The sequence below is a fragment of the Acanthochromis polyacanthus genome, chromosome 10 (genome assembly GCF_021347895.1).
Source record: "Acanthochromis polyacanthus isolate Apoly-LR-REF ecotype Palm Island chromosome 10, KAUST_Apoly_ChrSc, whole genome shotgun sequence".
In the NCBI taxonomy this organism is placed as follows: Eukaryota; Metazoa; Chordata; class Actinopteri; family Pomacentridae; genus Acanthochromis; species Acanthochromis polyacanthus.
Genome location: NC_067122.1, coordinates 22,371,095 through 22,393,647, shown reverse-complemented (window position 1 = coordinate 22,393,647; position 22,553 = coordinate 22,371,095). Strand labels below are relative to the sequence as shown.

The window sequence follows — 22,553 nt, the reverse complement described above, 5'->3', positions numbered from 1 at the left end:
ACGGTTTGCCAGTAGGTGCTCTTTCACCACTGTCTCACAGAAATGTCTGTAGCCTGCCTGATACGGATTTGCCTCTTCAGAAACCTCTCTCTTTGTTCCTCTCAGGTATCGTGTGTAATTTGCAAAGCAACTGTGGTGATACATGGCCTCTGACGCAACAAGATCTCTTCCACGGATTTGAAGCAACAGGTGTTCATCCTTCTTCCCCTCAGCAGCACGAAGGAGTTGATCTGCTGTGGTAAACAAAGTTTATACTCAGGTAAATATATATATTTTTTATTTACATTTTTGATTAAACAACACACACACACAAATAACAAGAAAAACAAATTAAAATCAATTCACACAAATCAGCCAAGCAACAGCAAAAACAACAACAAAAAAGGGGGTTGAAACAAAAATACACAAACAGATCAGTACAAATACTACATACAACAAAAAATGACAAAGATAAAACAACAAAGATGTCAGGGAGCAGCAAATTAGCTGTCAAAGCACACATTCATCAGATGGTGTGCATTAAATCATAATTTCTTTCTTTTATCTATGTAAATAGGAGTAAAAAGATAAAAAGAAATTAAAAACAAAGCAAGAAGGTAAGAGATGCTAATTGTAATGTCTTTCTTAAATATATTCCTGAACATATGACCACAAATTTCCAAGTTTCCCATCAGGGGGACAGCTCCTGCTCCATCGTTACCAGATCAGCAAAATCATTAAGCCATGAATCTAGACAAAAGCATCCTGGCTTTCTTACTTTCCAGTTCATCAAATTTTTCTTTTAACAGCAAGAAATGCCAGTGACAAAAGGTGTTTATACTCAGGTAAATACTATCAGTAAATATTAGTACTTAGTCATTTGTCTTTCTTTAGTATTTACCTGAGTATATAATAAAGTATTCAGAAAGACAAATGACTAATTCATAAAATAAAAAAGGAAATTGTCATAAATAGGGAATATAGCTGATATTTTTATCAGGCATATTGCTTGACATAAAAAAGGTCACATAAAGATAAACCCTGTTTACCTGCTGTAAATATTAGACACAGAGAGTTTTTACTTAACCCTCTTTCTGTTGTGCCAGATGTTGATATATCTGTTCTCCTTGCATAGCAGGCATGCAACAGGCAGGAGGTGTGGAGCCCTTTTGGGTTGTTCTGGGCCACTTGAAGAGGGCAGAACCCGAACCTTGGATGCAGCACCATCACTGGTATCTGGCAGCGGTTCTTCTGAACATTGTAATGGCACTAAAATGTAAGTTACAGGTGATCAATAAATGGAAATGATTTAAATTAACATTGTTTCTAACATTTGTAAATAAATAAAAAACATACTTCTGATGGTGTGGAGAGTTTTATTTTGCTGTGGTGGTGCACTACAATCAAGTACATGTAAAAGAAATGTGATCATTGCATCACTGTGATCTTGTCTGATTAATTTTCAATTTTGGCTGTTCCATTCTTTTTTTAGTATGTTCACAGATAACTGTAAGTCATGTTGTCAAAACTGTATTGGCTTGCAATGAGTTAGTATGTCTCATCTTCAACATATTTGGTCATCATACTTGCAGATAATGGATTTGATACAAACCTTCATTTTCTTGGGCTGACTTGGCTTGCTTACAGTTTGCTCTTCAGATGTGGTCTTTGTTTGTGAAGGCACTGTAGCATTCTCTGGTATCCCACATTGCTCGGCACGTCAGGGACATCTTCATTTCTGATATTAAATGTTGAAAATGCTTTTTCAACAATAAGCGTTTCTGCAGTGTTGAGGGTAACCCATTGTTTGGCACAACAGACAAATCTCTCCCAGCTTTCTGCGAAAAAGGTGTTACTGCAGACTTTGTGTCACAGACTAAATGCATGCAGCACTTCATCTTCCCACATACTGCCAAACACGTGGGGGGGTCACAGTGTAAGATGCTCTTCTGGGGGTACAGTATGTGTGTAAGTGTGTGTGTGCGGAACTACAGTGCAGAGGTCAAGTGAGAGGACAGACCAAGGAACGGACCACAGCAGTAGAGACCATGGTAGAGACTTATCCATCATTGAAAATAGCCAAAACAATCTAGTACATAGTTTTATTCTTGTAATTCAATTATGCCCATAGTTACACCTCAATGCTGTGGGATATAAATAACACAGAGACAATTTAACAGACAATCTATGTTTAATTTGGACATTCTGGTATTTAAAAACTGCTTTAAATATTGTTCATTTGACACTGTAATAGTGGCAGCTGTGGTGAATTGGAAAGATAATGTAGTGTGAAATATGACAAAGCACGTCAAAGAACGTTGGATATTTAACGCCAGGAGAAAACAATAGCGTTGATTTTTGCCGTGCAAGTGTACCATAACACTGTTAGGAAATAATGATTAGGACCATGTAGTCTAGCTTGTAAGCTCATTCGGAGGAAAAACGTATTCCGTTTATTTTAAGTCTTTCCGAAGCCGGCGTTAGCATATTTTGCCGCAGCTTCTTCCTGGTTGTCATGGAGATGACGTAAGGAGCCCTCTTCGTTTGCCTGCTCAAAATGAAAAGTTATTGCTTGCTCTCTTTCATTAATGTTCCCGAACTGAAGTTGAAAACAAGTACTGATATACTTAGAATAATTTTATCTGTCTGCTGTGAAAAATATTCCTCCTTACGCGGCGGGGATCAATGAATAACATGTTTTTTTGGCTTCGGCCCATAGTCTACTGTGGCTTATCATTCTGGCAGCTGAAGTCGTGCTTTGCCCCTTTTCAAAATGGCTACTCCCATGAAATCGTCCATGCACCTTTTTCAAGAAAATCATTGCTAATTTTCAAAAAGTAAAAGTAAAAATAACATTTAAATTGTTACTCCGTTTTTAAAATAAGTATTTTCTGCATTGGCATTGAAAGAATGCATATTTACAAAGTAATTCATTGTCTATATTTCAGTTAAACGATGTTAAAATGTCTATCATATGGGAGACGCCAGTGTTTACAAACAGTGACGTCACAAAGTCACGTGATTACCGCGCTGGTTGGCAAGAGGCACCAGAGGAACAATGGCTGACGATAACAATGCGAACTATCCTTCCGTGAAATTGTCCGATTATGCTCAATCCTTATCACCTGAGGCCCGACAAAGATACGCGAGTAAGCTGAGATATCAGAGAAACAGTAAAACCTTGCCAGATCCCTACAATTTGAAGACTGGGTGGGTTGACGATCTTTCATTGTGGCCGGACATTTCCTTCACCGACATTTATTTTTACTTGATTGACACCCCTGGGCAGTTCACCCACCCAAAAATATAAAATTATGAATTAAAAATAATATATCTTCTGTTAATCTTCAACAAGATGTCAAAGAAACGTCAAGAAGTTGCTGTATTTTTTGTCTGTAGTATGGCTTCTATGTAACAGTAACAGACCCACAGCATTGGTCATCGAAAATAGGACAATTCTAAAAAAACGATCGCTAGACGCATACAGAAACAAATATGAGGCTGCTGGCTTAAGGAGATGTTATTGAATATGTTTCATTCGACTTTAGTATACTTTCGTCGCCTAAAAAGCGATCGGTAACACATGACAACACTGAACCAAACCGAAAGTGTAGAGATCGCTTCATGCGAAGGATGCGACACTAAATTAATATCTTTTGGTAAATAAGCTCAATGTTGGACATACTAAACATGCTACACTGTTGAATAGTTTACCTGAAGAAAAGTGGGAGCCACAAACACGATCTCTGCTGCTTACTGCGGTCCAATTTTTCCTGTTGATGGCCTGAAGCCACCGCCATCTTCTCTCTCCTGACATCGGTATTCGGTGAAATTTCAAGCCTGATCCCTTCTCAAAACGCTTCGTACAACCAACAACTACACACGATATTACCATTGTGGTATATACATGTGCAATTTCATTCATGAAAAGCGATAATTTTACGTATTTGTTTCAAACCTGATACCGTTCTTGTAGCAAGCTGTTATGTTACTGCTGGTTCTTGCCAACCAGCAGTGGTCTTGTACCATGTGACCATAACAAATGACGACACGCTGGCATCTCCCATATGATACTCCAGGATTATAACATTATACCTATGAAAATACAAACACATACTATTTTAATTACTTAATTAACTTAATGAATGAAATGCCATCTTGAAATGCATTTTGAGTATTTGTACAATAACAATTCCTCTGAAATCGCCTAATGTATCATATATGATACAAAAAATATATCATAAGCAAAATAATATGGCAATTTTTTTGGGGGGAGGCTGGGCGATTTTCCAAAACATTAGAATTTTCTGGCTATTTTTTTTAATGCGTCAGGCTTTACAGGGTTAAAGCCTCTTTGAGATTTAATCTACAATGATAATTTTCTCAGTGAACTGAGATGGCACTCTTAATTTACCTACAAAAGGGCTTCATTGAGGGTCACTGAGCAGGAAAATGCATACACTAACTTCCAGCATTACCAGTTTTCGAGCAGTATTCCTCTCCTGGATCACCTGCAGTGCAATTTTTATGTTCTCTTTATTCTCTTTTTCCGAGTCTGTTTTCTGTGTAAGTTGATTTGTATCAGTTTTAGGTGAACTTGAAAAGAGCTAAAAGTCAACTGTTGAGTTGAAATCTGTCCTCTGTGTTGGCTGATGAACATATAGGACACTGTGACACTTGCATATAGAGTGGTATCCTAATTAAGATGTGTTTGGTGTCACAGGTGATTGGCAGGAGGAGGAGAGTCTGACAGAGGAGCAGAGGAACGTTGTCAGCCATTTTGTCTGAGTTCAACACCGGAGGAAAAATGGATTCTTCACAAGAAGTGAGAAACATATCACCATAGTATGATCATTGTTAATTTATGATTTGGAATGTCTAAAGCTGTCTAAAGGGGGGATGGGTGGCGGCGAATATTCAGATCTCAAAATTAATATCTGGATACCACCGTCATGACCGAATATTCGGATATTCGGGTCCAGCCCTAGCCACTCGGTATCCGTACATAATGTAGACATGCACAACACAGTCCTGTGCTCAGCCCAAGTTAATTTTTTTATTAAAAATTTCATCCGTTGGAAATGATACGACTGAGCAGCCTTGGCGAAGTACTGAGTTCTCTGAGGGCTTTTTTTGTTTCATAATTGCATTTAAATCACTGCGTCTGTTTGTGTCTTTGTCTGTTGCTACAGAAACATGAAAACAGCAATGGAGTGAGACATCAGAAATCTGCGGAGGAAAGCAATGGTTCCCCAACAACAACAAACAGAGATGAATCACTCAGTTGTGAGCAATGCGGCAAGACTTTTATCACAGCAAGAAAGCTAAGACATCACCAACGTATTCACTTTGTGGACAGACCATTCAGCTGTGATCAGTGTGGGAAGACTTTTATTTACAAGAGTGATTTAGCAAAGCATCAACTCAGTCACAGTGGAGTTAGAGCATTCAGCTGTGATCAGTGTGGGAAGACTTTTATTTACAAGCATGCTTTAACAAGACATCAACTCATTAACCATGGAGTTACACAATTCAGGTGTGATCAGTGTGGGAAGAAGTTTATTAAGAAGGGTGATTTAACCACCCATCAACTCAGTCACAGTGAAGTTAGACCATTCGGCTGTGATCAGTGTGGGAAGACATTTACTCAAAAGAGTAATTTAACAACCCATCAACTCATTCACAGTGAAGTTAGACCATTCGGCTGTGATCAGTGTGGGAAGACTTTTACTCACAAGAGTAATTTAACAACCCATCAACGCATTCACAGTGGAGTTAGACCATTCAGCTGTGATCAGTGTGGGAAGACATTTACTCAAAAGAGTAAGTTAACAAGCCATCAACTCATTCACAGTGGAGTTAGACCATTCAGCTGTGATCAATGTGGGAAGACATTTACTCAAAAGAGTAAGTTAACAACCCATCAACGCATTCACAGTGGAGTTAGACCATTCAGCTGTGATCAATGTGGGAAGACATTTACTCAAAAGTGTAAGTTAACAACCCATCAACTCATTCACGGTGGAGTTAGACCATTCAGCTGTGATCAGTGTGGGAAGACATTTACTCAGAAGTGTTATTTAACAAGACATCAACTCATTCACAGTGGAGTTAGAGCATTCAGTTGTGATCAGTGTGGGGAGACTTTTAATCACAAGGGTAATTTGAGAATCCATCAACTCATTCACAGTGGAGTTAGAGCTTTCAGCTGTGATCAGTGTGGGAAGACTTTTACTCAAAGGCGTGATTTAACAAACCATCAACTCATTCACAGTGGAGTTAGATCTTTCAGCTGTGATCAGTGTGGGAAGACTTTTACTCAAAAGAGTACATTAAGAAAACACCAAGTCATACACAGCGGAGGTGAACCATTCAACTGTGATCAGTGTGTGAAAACCGTGACTGGACATGAACAGTTATTGATCCATCCATGCCCCCATTCTGGTAGACAGCTGTACCGCTGCGACTACTGTGAAAAAACTTACAAGCACCAACAGAGCCTAAAATATCACCAACGCATCCACACTGGACATGATGCGTGCGTATGTGATCACTGTGACAAACTATTTGTAAACTTCTCACAGTTAAAAGCTCATGCAGTTACCCACACCAGGGTTAAACCCTACCACTGTGACCAGAAGGCTAAAGGCTTCAACAACACTGGAATCGCTCACCAACGTGACCATGCTGGGGACAGACCCTACAGATGTGACGAGTGTATTAAGACTTTTATAACTTTGGGTTCCCTGAAACAACACAGATCAAAGAGCCACACCAGAAAGAAAGCAATCAATCAACGTCACAGTAAGGTATGTGAAGGTTGTCTCAGCAACAGTGTACACACTATTGTGCATTGGACATTTTGGATATTGTTGTGAAATTTAATGCAGTTTTCAACAACTGTGGGCAGTCTAGACACAGAAATCTGGTCCAGGTTAATCTGGGAATGTAGGTAAGATTGTGAATTCTGACGTGATCAGCATCAGCATAAACTCGTTCTCACCACATAATGTTGAAGAGACATCACATCAGTGTTGAGTACTCTACTGGGATGTTGGATATTTCGTGAATATGAACCCAGCTTAACTTATCAGTTGCTTTCTGGCCTCATGTCAGTGAGCCTCATGCAAATCTCTGTCACAGCGCTCCTTTATTAGCTAAGGTTCCACAATGCTCTGTGCTTTCCAACACAGAACAGTCTTGAAGGTCTGGCAAGAAACTCCACCCTGTGGTTCCACTAGGTAGTGCAGCTCATCTACAATAGCTGATGTGTGCATTATGGAGGGACATGTTATCAGCAGATGCTAAGTATTTCATGACTCACCTTGGATCGTGAACCAAAAGTGCTTTATCGAGGCATCCCTAGTTTAAACCCCTGCAGCCATTTTCTTTCTATATGATTGTTAATCTTTCTGGAAGCTCAGACAACTGAATGTTAAATTACAACAGGTCAGAGTGTCTTCAGATGTCAGTTGTGGTGCTCTGTATTTCAGGCAAGGCAGCAGCTCTGCAATGCTGCAGGAAACCTTGACTTACACTGTGTTTGTGTTGTTGTTGTTTTTTTCCCCAAGCAGGGCGGCACAGATATGCACACTGGCCACAAAGTGAATGCCTGCCAAGAAGATTGCCCAATGCCGGGTTCAGTACAAGTTCCTGAAGTCGTCCACAAACTTAAAGTCCTTGAGATCAGGCTCCACAGAATTCAGGTGTAAACTCTTGTTTCGTTTCTTGGTTCATGTTGCACATGATTACCTCCGCCAGGAGGTTATGCAATCACCAGAGTTTGTCTGTTTGTCTGTCTGTTAACAGCATAACTCAAAAAGTCATGGATGGATTTTCACCAAATTTTTACAGAATGTCCGGAAGAGTAAAAGTAACAATCGATTAGATTTTGGAGGTGATCCGGATCACCGTCTGGATGCAGGATTGTTTTTGAAGGACTATGTACAATTGAGAGATGACCGCCAGGATCCGGATCCGGATCACCTCCAAAATCCAATCACCTCCAAAATCTAATCGATTGTTACTTTTGCTCTTCCGGACATTCTGTAAAAAATTGGTGAAAATCCGTCCATGACTTTTTGAGTTATGCTGTTAACAGACAAACAGACAGACAGATGGCCTGGCGGAGGTCTGCGCTCTCCGAGTGCTTTTCTAGTTGATCATGTTTTAATCAGCTCTCTGTTTCTATTTTATGATGAAGTTTTCTTAATATCTATTACAAACAGACAGTCCCTCCAGGAATTCGCCGTGTTACGATCGCACGAATTCACGCAAAATCAATCAATCTCCGCAAATTTTGTGTGGCCTTGCAATTTTGTCCAATCACTGCAATTTTCCTGCAATTTTGGCCCGTCTCCCATGAATTCCACCAATCATAGCGGCTCCCAGTGCAAACGTAATGCACGTATGTGACCGAATTCACTTCCTTGTTTATGGTTTGAAGATGCAGATAAGTGTGACACTAATGTCTCTCATTTACCAACAAAACTTACGGCTGAAGACCATGATAAACAATTAGTTCTCTGATGTTCTTCACCAAAGCGGAGCTAAGCTGTATTACACCTGTGCAATATTGTGGTGATATACAAAAAAAAGAGAAAAAAATCATCGATTGATACACTTTTTTTTAAAAACACGAAACATATTTGAATGGCTGAAATGATCAGACAACAGACCAGACAAATCACCATGATGGAAACTGTTGCATCCAGATCCGTTAGAGCACTGAAAGAACGAAGGTGAGTTAGATTATTTATTCCACCAAAGAACACGGCGGCGTATGTGACAATCGGCGTGTGTGAATCCTTCCTCTGTTATCAACGTTACTCGAAAACAGACTAAAGAATTTGAATGAAATTTTCAGGGTCGGTCAGAAATGACACAAGGACCAAGTGATTAGACTTCAGCAGTGATACAGCTTAAAGTTTGGATCAACAGATTTGTTAAAGATGTCCCATGGAGGTAGTGGCACAGTGTCTGATAGCAGCACGGTAACCATGGCAACAAGTGAACGCTACCTCAGCGGCCTGCTGACGATCACATGATTGTGATCCTACAACAAATCTACCACTGTGGACGTATCAGAAATGACACAAGGAATAACTGATTAAATTATGGGGGTATTTCTGAGTCCCATCAATTCCCATCGCCCGCTACATATTTAGGTCACGCGATTCGGTATGTACACATGCAGAAGGAGGACTGTGCTCTCTCAGTGCTGTTCTTGTTACTTGACATGACAAGCTGCGAGCGTGTGTGTGTGAACACGTGTGTGCCAGGATGTGAAATTAACTTTGTAAGCCACTGACAGATATGTCCAAATATGATTCATTCAATAGTAAATGATCATTTTGTGCCACATATCTACCAGCCAATTCATGTTAAACCAGTATCTGGCTCCCGCAATTTCATCACAACAAATAAGCTTAAAACATCGCAACTTTTATCACAATTTTTTAGAAAAGCTGCCACGAATTCAGGCATTTTGGGCCACAATAATCACAAAGAACACCCGCGAAATCCTGGAGGGACTGTGCAAAGTAAAAATAAAGGATCAGCAAGTACAGTGCCTGTAAAGCGTATTCACCCCACTTAGAAGTTTTTTTCCCTGTTATGCTTTTAATCCAGTAAAGAATGAGTGACCAAGGAAGAAAGAACTGAGAGAGGTCACCAAGACACCTAATACTCCTCTGAAGGAGTTCCAAGCTTCAGCAGCTGACATGGGAGAGACTGTTGATACAACAGCTGTTGTCTGTTTTTCACCAGTCAAAGCTTTATGGAAGACAAAGTGAAAGACTTTGTTGAGAAAAGTTCTTATATCTGGACTAGTGTTCAGCAGAAGACGTGTGGAGACTGCAGTCAACTGAAGAAGGTTCTTTGGTCTGACTTTTTCTTTTTACTTTGGTGCACTGCTGTAGGGAGCAGGCTGAAAATCCATGTTTGAGCTTCAACACCATGAACTTACTTTGTTTTTTAAAAAATGAAATTGTAGTTTATGCACTGTTAAGTCTTTTGTTGTTCGATTATTTTAAATGCTCATCCATTACATTTTCCTTTGCTTGCTTCATTTAAATCCACATCCACTGGTTCTTTAGCATAAAGTTTTAGCACAGTATATCAAATGGTCTAGCAAACAACCAAATGAACAACAGACCAATCAACCAAACAAACAAATCAAGCAAGCAACCAACGAAAACAAGCCAACAGACCAAGCAAACAACCAACCAATCAAACAACAGACCAACCAACCAGTCAACCAACTGACTGACCAACCAACCAAACAAAAAAAAAACAGAACAAGCACACAACCAACTAACCAAACAGCAGATCAACCAACCAGTCAACCAAATGACTGATGAACCGTCCGTCCCACTGACCAACCAAACAAAACAAATAAACAGATCAAGGAAACAACCATTCAACCAAACAACAGACCAACCAATCAACCAACTGACCGACCAACCAACAGACCAAACAAACAAGCAAACAACAGATCAAGCAACCAACAAAACAAAAAACAGGGCACACAAATAACCAGTAATTTGTTGTATTCGTTAATACAAATTTATGATAATCAACTCTGAACCCTTCACATTCATCTTGGATGAAATGTAGTAAAATAGTTAAAAGTCCTTCTCTCAACCACCTGCAATGACAAAACTGATATATACAGTAATATGCCAGACCCAGGGGCTGTTTTTTTATTTATTTTTTTGATCCTAGAACTTCATTTTGCTTATAACCTCTGTACTTTTACTTCAGTGTAATTTACGTTTTTACTGCTGCTTTTACTTCAATAAAAGGATCAGACTACTTCTTCCATCACTGTGTGTTGGTGTGTTTTTTTCAAAACCTATCTAGAAATGAATAAATCAAAAACAATATCAACATATGACATGTTTTGCTGAAACACTGAATATGGAACAAGCAAAACTTAATACTATACAATATACAGTCTACGACATAAAGATAAGAACAGGTATAAATTTAAATATAGAATATCATATTTTCAATTTTTTTTTAGTCCTTTCACTACTAAAAATGTCTTTTTTCTGAGTCTTTATAGTTCTTTATATTTCCCTTGAGAGCTAAATTTGATTACATATAATTAAAAATGGCGACTTTATTTTTATTACTATTATAATTTTAGTTTTTTTAAAATAAATTACTAATAACGTACTTCGATCTTCGTGTTTGTTTGCTTATTAGTGAAATTAAATTTTCCATCTAGAAGAATCACAGCTTTCTCTTCTTCGGACAAGGTTTGTCCTAGCCTAGCCGCGCTAGACAACCCACGGCAACGAATTTAATTCTCTGCCAGGGTGGGTCTAGTTACCCTCCATAAGGCTCGAGGCTGGATTCTCCTAAAACCATAGACTGTATATATAGTGGACGTAGCATCTGGCTCCAGAATTGAAGCCAACCTGGAAGTGTCAAAAACTTGCAATATCCCGCTGTCCGCTAGGGTTGGCTCCAAAAAGCTTTTTCTCCATAGACCCCAATGCATTTTTGGAAAAAATAAAATTTGATAGACTGATTTTCTACAGCTCAGGATTTTTTTCCCGTTAGTTTTCATGGTCAAAATGAGAGATCAGGTGGCCGATCTTAAAATAAATCAATACTGAATTTTAAATAAATCGTTAAAGTTGGCGGAGCCAGGGGGCGTGGCTATACTTGATGGACAGCAACAGAAGCCTCTGCGGTAAAACGGGGGCGGGATAAGAGAGTCCTCAGCCAATCCTGCCCCTAGTTGCTCTCCAGTCCAGTCTGTTTGATGACGCTTTTTACGTCACTGGCTCCAAAAAATCCAAAACAGCAACCAGGAAGTAGCAAAATCCGGGCTTCATTTTCTCGCCGTTGAAACCAACGGGTGATGTCACGGTTAGTTTACGCCTGCCTAAAACTGGCCGGACCAATCACCATGAAGTGTAGAGTCAGACGGCGGGCGTAACGAAGTGACGACAGAGGCGTGACAATTCTGACAGAAACAACCGGTGCACAATAAACAGTTATCTTTCGACTCGGCTTTGGCCACAGCCCTTAAAGATTTGAAGCTAAAATTCAACTTGAAAAATAAACAAAGGACGGCATTTAAGTGTTTCATTGAGAAGAAAGACGTATTTGGACTTATGCCGACGGGATATGGCAAATCCTTAATATACCAGTTGGCTCCGCTGGTTGGGAAGCTAATGGGACTTAGCCACAATCCGCCGGTGCTCTCGGAACTACGTCAGCCTATTCGTTGCGTTGATTGGTTGTATACCTACCCAACTGCTGCAGAGGGATTTGATAAACAACCTTTTAGCCCGCCTCCCTCCCTGTCGAGCTTCCCTAGACCCTTGTGCCATCAGAAACATGGGTCTAGCATGGCTAGGCTAGGTTTGTCCTCTTCCCATGGCAAAAATTTATTGTAAAAATGAAAATGGAAAAAATATCTTTTGTAAAGCAGTAAAACTAATGTTTTATTTTTGGTCTTATCTATTTGTCGCCATTTTTAATTATATTTGATTAAGTTAAGCCCTTTAAACCAGCACAGGGGTCCCGGCCATTTCTTGTTCGCTTTCATAGATACACCGAAAAGGAGCGAGTGCTGCTATGGGCGAAGAAAACACGGAGCATCTCATACCAGGGCCATCCCATAAGGTTCTTTGAGGATTTCAGTGCCTCACTCGCCAAAAAACGGGCATCATTCAACAAAGTGAAGTCTCTCCTTTATGAGGATGGGATACGCTTCGGTCTGATCTACCCTACGCGGTTACGGGTCACTGTTAAAGGCATTAGAGGAGATTTAATTTCCTACGACTTTGAACGTAGCATGCGCATGCGCACATACAACCTCTCCCTCACCCCCCTCTAACCTCCCCCCTCTTAAAGGGGAACTTCGTTTTTTTTCAACCTGGGGTCTGTTTTCATATGTCATTTCATACATGTGAGTGATGGAGAAATGAATTTTCGACATAACTCCAGCATTTAGCCAGGCAGGCAGCTTAGCAGCTCAGCTAGCAGCTCGGCTCGCGAAAAGTATGGGGCAGCTGGCCCCCACGCGTCAAAGTCCGCTCTAACGTGCTTTTGCCCCACACTGACCGGCTCAGATAGCCTCAAGGAGTGTCTTACAACATACCACAGATGAGAAGTGAACAAAAACCTCCACATTACCTGGCGATCGCTCTTTGTTGTGGTCTGTATCCAAATCTCAGGACGCTAGATAGCAAATCTTGTTCCGAAATCGCTCGAGCTATCCTTTTTTTCTTTTCTTCTTTATTTTCTCTTGTAATTTAGGTAGTGTCTACAGATACGGACCCGTACCCGCCGCCTGTGGCCTACGGATACGGCACTTTCCCTTATCATAAATATTAATGAGACGTACATGAATATTAATGAGCTGGCTGATGAACGCGCTTTGTGATTGGCTGGTAATCTGACGTACATAAATATTAATGAGCCGGTTTGGTAATCCGAGTGATGAAGGCGCTTCCGTGATTCGAGGTGAATCTGCGTGTGGAGCCTGTCATGTCAGTCATCTGCTGTTCTCTTTTCTATCATGCATAATGTCTTATAAATATCATTATCTGACTTTTTCACGGACAGCGATTTGGGGGTTGAAATCAGCACTACTATTAAAAATAGCAAAACTTTTTATTCACGTGACCCTGTTCTAATAAAGCACAAACAGCAAACAAAACAAATGGCGGAACTAACAGCCAGCAAACTACAAGTATTTTTTTTTACCTTCAAAAGTAGCAACAGACTATATTACATATTAACAACCTAAACAAAACCCTGACGTATTTTCTACGTCTGTCAACACAGACACTGCACGTCAGTCACTTTAATGTTAGCGGACTCTGTTGAATGGCTAATTTACATCACCACAAACAAATCTCACAATATCACAGTAAATCGAGTTTGTGGTTTTTTTTAATTCATGCCGAATTAAAGAGCTGCTCCTCACCATTCACGAGTGTTTGTTTCATATTCGACATTCTTAACTTTATCTTGTAAATTAGCGTCCGAAATTAAATGGGAACATTTGCAATGGAGTTCGTCAGCCGCTTCCACCACTGAACGCGGTAAACTAATGAATAGGAACTGGACTTCAAACAATTTAGACACGGCGTCTAAAAGCGTAAAAACTGCAATGTCTAAAGTGTGAGAGGAGACGGTGTATTTTTGGTTAAATTATACAATGTTCACTGTCAGAGTCATTCATATAAACTGCCTGTAATATGCAGCAAATAGTAGTTAACTGGTGCCAGCTCTTCAGTGACCTTAACGGTCCGTACCTCTAGTACAGATGCTACGGGTACGGGTCCGTACCTCTAGTACAGATGCTACAGGTACGGGTCCGTACCTGTAGCATCAACCTTTAATTTATGTCAGACAGAAATGATTGTGCTCTTAAACATTTGGCCAAAGAATCTCTATAAGCAGCACCCTTTTTTTTTGAAGTGTGGAAAACTATTGCACTAAGGTTTATATGCTGTCTAATGGTAAATATCCAAGGTGTACAATTTTTCACAGTTGAACAGGAAGCGGATTCCAGCTATTATTTGGTTGTAAAGCAGTAATTCCTGCATGCTCATCAATGTTAATGGTGAGGTTTGGACAAATATCTAAGGATTGTTTGAATCTGAAGGTGTCATTAAGACATCTGTTCTTGTTGTGTTTGGGACATTTTTTTTTCTTTTTGTCTGTCTTTGTTAGAGGAGTATTCCTTTCCTTTTGCTTATGTTTGCTTTGTGTGTGTTGTGGATGTTTTGCCTCTCGTTACTGATTTGGCACCATCTTACCAGAGCACTTAATAGGCTGATATTCTGGTACTGATTCTATGACTGACATAAATCAGAGAGATATGCTACAGACTATCAGGTTCACGAGCTGGAATGTCAGGGGTCTTGGCAGTCCTATTAAAAGGACAAGAGTACTTTCGCATCTCAAGAATTTGAAAACAGACATTGCGTTCCTCCAAGAAACCTATCTCCGTTTATGTGATCACACCAGATTATGAAAACCCTGGGTTGGAAAGATTTTTCACTCTAGTTTTAATAAGCCGTTCAAGAGGTACAGCTATTTTTTTTTACATAAGCGAGTCCAGTTTTCATCAGAACAGGTTATAGTGGACCCCCATGGACATTATATCATTGTCGTTGGTATGCTGTTTCAAACTCCTGTCATTATGGTTTGTGTTTATGCCCCCAACTGGGACTGTCCCAATTTTGTGACCTCACTGTTCTCTTCCATTCCATGCTTAAATACTCATTATCTTATCTTTGGAGGCGATCTTAATTTATCTGTTTATCCTACGCTTGACAGGTCAGATTCAAGAAAATCAGTTAAATCCAAAGCAGCTGAAAGTTTGTCTGTGGTTACAGATCAGGTTGGCAGTGTGGATGCATGGCGTTTTTACCACCCAACAACAAAAGAATTTTCATTTTATTCCCAGGTTCATCAAACATATTCTCGAATTGACTAATTTTTCTTGATAAGATTTTATTACCGTCAATGAAGCAGTGTGAATACTTGGCTATAGTTATTTCAGATCATGCTCCCCTTTTATTAGATTTGGGACTACTTCCTAAAACCAAAAGACACTCAAATTGGAGATTAGACACAGGATTATTATCATCTGGCAAATTTTGTGAATTTGTCTCTGAAAAAATTACACACTTTATTGAAAATAACAAGTCTGACTCTACATCCCCCTCTCTCCTTTGGGAGACCTTCAAGGCGGTAATACGTGGAGAGATTATTTCATTTAATGCCAGGGTACGAAAGGAGGAAACACAAAGACAGCTAGAACTGATGGAAGCAATTCTTTAGATTGACAGACAGTGCCCTACTTCAGTTAATCCCACTCTTCGGATGGAGAGACTCAAACTACAGACTGAATTTGACCTTATTTCCACAAATAGGCAGAGTTTCTTTTAAAGACGTGCAAAGGGCACTTATGAATACGGAAACAAAGCCAGTCAGTTGCTAGCAAGGCAACTAAAACATCAATCCTCTTCCCAGTTCATTGCACAAATCCGTAAAAATCCTCAATCTGTAAGACCCATTTGAGATAAACAATATTTTTTCTTCATATTACTCCGATTTATATAAATCGGAAGCCCCATCTGATACCACCTCAATGAACAAATTCTTAGATAACTTAGTCTTCCCTGTAGTTGATACTAATCTTAAAAATGCTCTGGATGCTCCACTCTGCTTGGAAGAGGTTAAAGCCAGTATTAAATTATTGCAGAACGGCAAAGCTCCAGGCCCAGACGGCTTCACATCTGAATTTTACAAAAAATTTTCTGACCAACTCGCCCCCTTGCTATTGGATATGTTTAATGATTCCTTGGAACACAATACCCTCCCTCCAACCTTAACACAAGCATCAATTTCACTCATTCCAAAGAAAAATAAAGACCTGGAAGATTGCAACAGCTGGAGACCTGTTAGTCTACCTAACTCAATACAGTCCAACTTTTTTCCTTTATCACGCTGCTGCCATCAAGGATGTCCGCTATCACCATTATTGTTTGCCATTGCGATTGAGCCACTTTCCATTGCCTTAGGAGTTCACCACATTTTACCGGTATCTATAGGAATGGGTTTGAGCACAGAGTATCACTCTATGCTGATGACCTCTTACTTTAGGTCTCAAGCCCCAGCATTTGCATAGACAAGATTTTGAACATCTTCAAGACATTTGGTTCCTTTTCTGGATATAAATTGAATATTAACAAAAGTGAATGCTTCCCTCTTAATAATGCAGCAAAATTGATTCCAGCTCAAACACTGTCATTTCGATTAGCCCCCGCTAGTTTCCAGTATTTAGGCATTAATATATTGAATAGTCTTCCTTTATTGTATAAATATAACCTAGCGAAACTGGTTAAAAAGGTTAAATCAGATTTACTACGCTGCAATACCCTTCCATTGTCACTTTGTCTTACCCAAATTTCTATTTCTTTTTCAGTGCTTACCTATATACCTACCCAAAGCATTTTTTAAAAAATTTGATAAGGTTATTTCACATTTCATTTGGGCTGGAAAAACTCCAAGGATAAAATACTCCATTTTACAAAGAACCAAAGAAGAGGGTGGACTTGCTCTACCAGATTTCAGGGCTTACTACTGGTCAGCCAATATCCAAAAGGTTTATAGCTGGTATAACTCCTCCAATACAGACTGGTGTCAGATGGAAGCCTACTCATGCAAATCCATCTCTTTACCAGCTTTAATATGTGCCCCTATAAATGGACATCCTACTAAATTCTCCTCCAATCCAAACGTCCTGTCTACTATAAAAATCCTAAAACAGTTTAAACGGCACTTTAAAATCACGTACCTTTCCCCACTAATGCCCATCTATGATAACCATCTATTCCTACCCCTACACTAGACACAACTTACAACCTGTGGAAGGAGAAAGGGCTGATTAATTTTGAGCAACTTTTTGATAAGGACATTTTTATCTCCTTTGATAGCTTCCAAACTAAATTTGCCCTTCCACGAACACATTTGTTTAGATATTTTCAAACCAGAGATTTTGTTCGCTGTAATTTCCCCAATTTCCCCCACAAACCCCCTCGCACTCTCATTGATACAATTCTTTCTCTTCCCACAGCACGTGGATTCATTTCAACTGTGGTAAAATTAATCATGTCATCATTATCATCCCCACTGGCAACCAGGAAAACATGGGAAAGGGAGCTGGGCAGTGTCTTGTCAGACGAATGGTGGCAGAGGGCCATTGACAGGGTTAACTCCACTTCATCCTGTGCCAATCTGACAGTAATTCAGTTTAAAGTCCTACACAGGATACACTTTTCCAAAGCTAGACTTAAAAAACTCTTTAATACAAGTGATATTTGCGACAGATGTCATCTGTCACCAGCAAGTCATACACACGTTTTTTCCTGCCCGAGACTAAGCTCATTCTGATCATCTTTCTACAACATTGTCTCAAAAGTTTTAAACAAACCTGTGCTTCTGAGCCCTTTAACCTCCATCTTTGGAGTGTCTGAAGAATTCACACACTTTACGAACAGGGAAAACAACCTTATTGCTTTCGCATCTTTAGTAGCCCGCAGACGTATTTTACTCCACTGGAAGGATAAGAACCCTCCTCCCCCAAACTCTTGGCTAAAAGATCTGTTGTCTTTCCTACATCTAGAAAAAATTAAGTACTGTATCAGGGGATGCTCTGACAAGTTTTATAAAACTTGGAATCCCATTTTTAACTTATGTAATTCCACCTCTTCCTTAGATGATTGAGATAGATGGATTTACTCAAGGTAAATTGATGTAATTCCTAATTAATTGTTTTTTTGTTTGTTTTTTTCTTTATTATTCAGTCAGGATGCTGAAGTAGTCCAGTGATTAAGGAGGCGAGACACAACATACACAATTTATTATCAATCTTTGTTTGTGTTCTGTTAAACATTTTGAATCTCCTCTAAAAGTTCCTTTGTAATTTTATTTTACATTTCTGGTTGTCTTGTTTAATGTTCATCCCTCCTGTTCTTTTCTTTAGGGGGGAGAGAGAGTTGTATTTTTATATAATCATTACTTGTTTTTGATTGCCTTTGCTTTGAAATGTAAATGTGGCTCTCTAGTTCGGGGGGAGGGAGGGTTGTTGATGTTAAAAAAGGAAAGAAAAAGGGTGAATTGTATTATAACTGATTGGACATATAACTTGTCTTGACAACCCAATAAAGAAATTTATGGAAAAAAGTTAAGCCCTTAAAGCAAATATAAAGAACAATAAAGACTAGAACGAAAAAATACATATTTTTAGTAGTGAAAGGACTAAAAAAAAACAAAATTTGAAAATATATGATATTCTGTATTTTAATTTTTATCTGTTCTTATTATTACAGTCCACGACTGAGTAAAACATTAACAATATAAAGTCATGAACAGTTACTTTAACTTCTTTCAAACTTTTGAAATTGTTTCTTGAAACAATAATTTTAAAAAAAACACTGTGAGGCCAAAGTTTGACCGTTAGAATAACATAAAACTTCTAATATCCCCATTTAACCGCTACAGAACCATCAGAGCCAGCAGTAGATTTCAAAAAGTCTTCCCGAGATATGGCTGCTTTCGGCAGCTACAGTGAGGTTGAGCCATCAATCCTAGACGCTCACATCTCCGAAACAGTAGGAGCACATTTTAAATCAGGCTTTATCTTGATGAATTGGCCACAGATTTGACGTTTATAAAACTACTGTCTCGCCTATTTCGCTGCCGCTTGCAAAATAAGCCCTTGCTCTATGTTTTATCCTGATGTATTAATTTCCTTTATCTGTTCTTTTTTTTAAACTATTTTTTTTTACTTTACTTTAATTTTGTTTCATTACCAAATGCCATTGAGATTGTGTTCCACAACGTTCTTTTACACAATTTATCAAGAAAAGGGGAAAAAATATAAATAAAAATATTTCGCTGCCGCTGGTCGGCACGCAATGCATCATGGGTTATCTGGCCGCCCCAAGTCCGATTGGACTTGTCCTGATGACGCGCCAAAACACACAGCATTCTGGGATTTGTAGTAGTAGCACTACATGCGCTATATAATACAGACGTGAATTTGTGCTGGAAACGGGTGAAGACGGACTGCGAGTTGCTGCCGAGCCGCTTCCACTAATCACAGTTCGTCCGTTTTGAGGTCTTCTCCGGCATCTGGTAGGTCCACACTCACAACCTCTGGACATTTTCACCCACAGCTTCGTGAACTCTCTTCAACCAGTGCACGGTTTGTTGTCTTTCTTTGTGTGGGAGCTGAGGACAGTTCAATGAGAACTAAAGACTTTCAGCTCACAGACTGATCAGCTCCCTTTACATTAAAGCCTCTTTGAGATTTAACCCTGTAAAGCCGTTTTCATCATATATGATACATGAGCTTCTGAGACCGCTATCTCATCATCATGATAAGTCGTTTCCTTAAAAAGGTTTTGTAAACAACTTGATACATGTTTTCTCCCCCCTTGTGGATTATCATTCCACTACTGGCAGCTGAAGTCGTGCTTTGCCCCTTTTCAAAATGGCTACTCTCATGAAATCGTCCATGCACGTTTTTCAGGAAAATCATTGCTAATTTTCAAAAAGTAAAAGTAAAAATAACATCTGAATTATTACTCATTTTTTAAAATGAGTATTTTCTGCATTGAAAGAATGCATATTTACAAAGTAATTCATTGTATTTCAGTTAAACGATGTTAAAATGTCTGTATCATGTATGATACTCCAGGATTATAACGTACTTTTTTCCTGAATTGTCATATACCATTTTTATAATGTAGTCTACATTTATACCTATGAAAATACAAACACATAATATTTTAATTACTTAATTAACTTAATGAATGAAATGCCATCTTGAAATGCATTTTGAGTATTTGTACAATAACAATTCCTCTGAAGTCATGATCGCTATACTATATTGACGAATTTTTAGATGTCAAAAAGACTAGAGGAAGAAGAGCAAAAAGAAAGTACACTGAAAATGTCATCAAGGAGATACTGGATGGAAACATAAGTGACATGGAGCAGTTAGCAGAAGATGAGGATGAAGAGGAGATAGAGCTGGTTCTATGCATGTACATGCATATAGGATTAGTACATATGTTCAGTTTAAGAACCTACTGGGAGATGGAGACAAAGCTTCCTGAAGTTTGTTGTTTTGTTCTTTGATTTAATTTGATCTATTATTACATTTTTTTGTTATGAAGTGTGTCAACCGCTCAATGCTATTAGTAGACTGGAGAAAATGGAATTTATGATACAAAAAATATATTGTAAACAAAATGATATGGCAATTTTTTTGGAGGGGGAATTTTGCTAAAAGGAGTGATAAACATGTCAATTACGAAAAAATAGAATTTTCTGGCGATTTTTTTTTTTTTAATGGGTCAGGCTTTACAGGGTTAAAGCCTCTTTGAGATTTAATCTACAATGATAATTTTCTCAGTGAACTGAGCTTGCACTCTTAATTTACCTTCAAAAGTGTAGTGTAATTTGTTTTAGTCTATTTGAACTTCAACATTATCTTCAGAGTGTTTTTATAGTGTTTATTGGAAGCAGTCAGAGCAGAGGTGGGTAGTGTTTGGTTTTATTATTTTTTTCAAGGCACTGCTAGCCGAAGACAGAGATATGGATTCAGGCGTTAACCCCAGCTGTACACACACACACTGTGGGGTACCACCAGTAGCTGCATCCCATCACTGCTAATAAAGGGGAAGAAATGCGGGAAGTCTTAGAAAGGAGGGTTCTTTTCACAGGGTGTGGCTCTTGTGGATTGATGAATCGTGTGTGAAGAGACATGGACATACCTGTACACCAACCATAGGGAGAACTGAGTCTAAACCATGGGTCGTCTCTACCTTCTAGACATTCCCATTTCATCCTTTGAATTATATGTAGCAGGACATGCTTGGTCTTTTGGGATTCCAGAGGAGATGCTGAGTCGGATAAGAGACCTTTCCCCTTTGGATGTTGTTGAAGGATGTTGTTGAAAACAAAATCAAAGTGTCATCTTGAACATTTTCCAGAACTAGAAACTCTCCTTTCCCAGGAAAAGGGCTCCATTAAATGTCAGCGGAGTGAATTACAGCAGGACATCTGTGACTTTTTTCCCCTACACCATCCACAGTTTTCTAGGGAAATCTGTAATATATGTTTCTTTCCAGAGGTGTCCTGGCTAAATAAAAGGCCAGACAACGCCTCTCATTATGCTCTTACTCTTATGCCTTTGTCTCCTGCTCTTCCCTTTTCAACTTCTTCACAGAACGCATCACTTTCGGCCACTTTAACCTTTTTCCGTTCTTAGACACGTGTCATTTTTTCTTACTTATCCTCTGACGTTTCTTTGTTTCAGCGTTCTTCTTTTTGCTAGTTATCCTTTCATTTTTGTGGACATTGCGGACAAGCAATAATTGGAATCAGTTTTTTTTCTAAATTCCACTGCGGCGGCTCTCCAGGCAACATCCATTTTACTACTTGGCTAACACCGGCTAAAACTGGAACGAGAGCCACCTTTAATCAAGTGATGTTTGTTTCAAAAGCTTTATGTTGTGTTTCTTGTGCCTTAATGTGTCATTTTTTAACGATGTTATTTTTGCTATTTTTTATTTTATTATTTGGAAATACCAGAATTTGCATATTATTTTACATTTTTTTCTGTCTGATCACATCATTTCTAAAAAATGAATTGAACATTACAATCAAACAGTTACTCAGTACTTGAGTAGTCTTTTCACCAAATACTTTTTTTTACTCTTACTCGAGTAACTTTTTGGATGACTACTTTTTATTTCTACTTGAGTGCTATTATTTTGACGTAACTTTACTCTTACTTGAGTACAATTTTTGGCTATTCTACCCACCTCTGTAAGCAGTTAATGCGTCTCCTGCAGCTCTGATGGCTGAACTAGGAAACAGACTAATGTGTGAGCAGGTATGTTGATCTGGAAGGGAGAGTTTGGAGCGTCATGACGGTTGGTAGATCACCATGGTAACAGATGGTGCACAGCTAGATCACTGTGAGCTGTGTGCTAGTTATCCCATTGAATGAAGCC

General features: G+C 39.0%; 1 protein-coding gene across 47 annotated transcripts in view; it reads left to right on the top strand.

Annotated features, from left to right (window-relative positions):
• Positions 1-22,553, top strand: part of LOC110969424 (zinc finger protein OZF-like) — a 76,633-nt gene that overhangs the window by 7,916 nt on the left and 46,164 nt on the right. For 18 of the 47 annotated variants that reach the window (XR_007944887.1, XR_007944891.1, XR_007944893.1 and 15 more), the window contains 2 exons: positions 106-259; positions 1,118-1,255. The exons of 3 other annotated variants lie outside the window; for them this stretch is intronic. Coding sequence is in view for 15 of the 44 variants with exons in the window: in XM_051955013.1 (XP_051810973.1) it covers positions 4,787-4,804; positions 5,172-6,788; positions 7,551-7,685; positions 9,610-9,612 (1,773 nt within the window). In the remaining 29 variants the exon portion in view is untranslated. Of the gene's footprint in view, positions 1-105; positions 260-1,114; positions 1,256-4,702; positions 4,805-5,171; positions 6,789-7,550; positions 7,686-9,609; positions 10,804-19,510; positions 19,663-22,553 lie in introns of those variants that run through there. 26 more of the 47 variants (XR_007944888.1, XR_007944890.1, XR_007944894.1 and 23 more) reach the window with 10 other exon arrangements.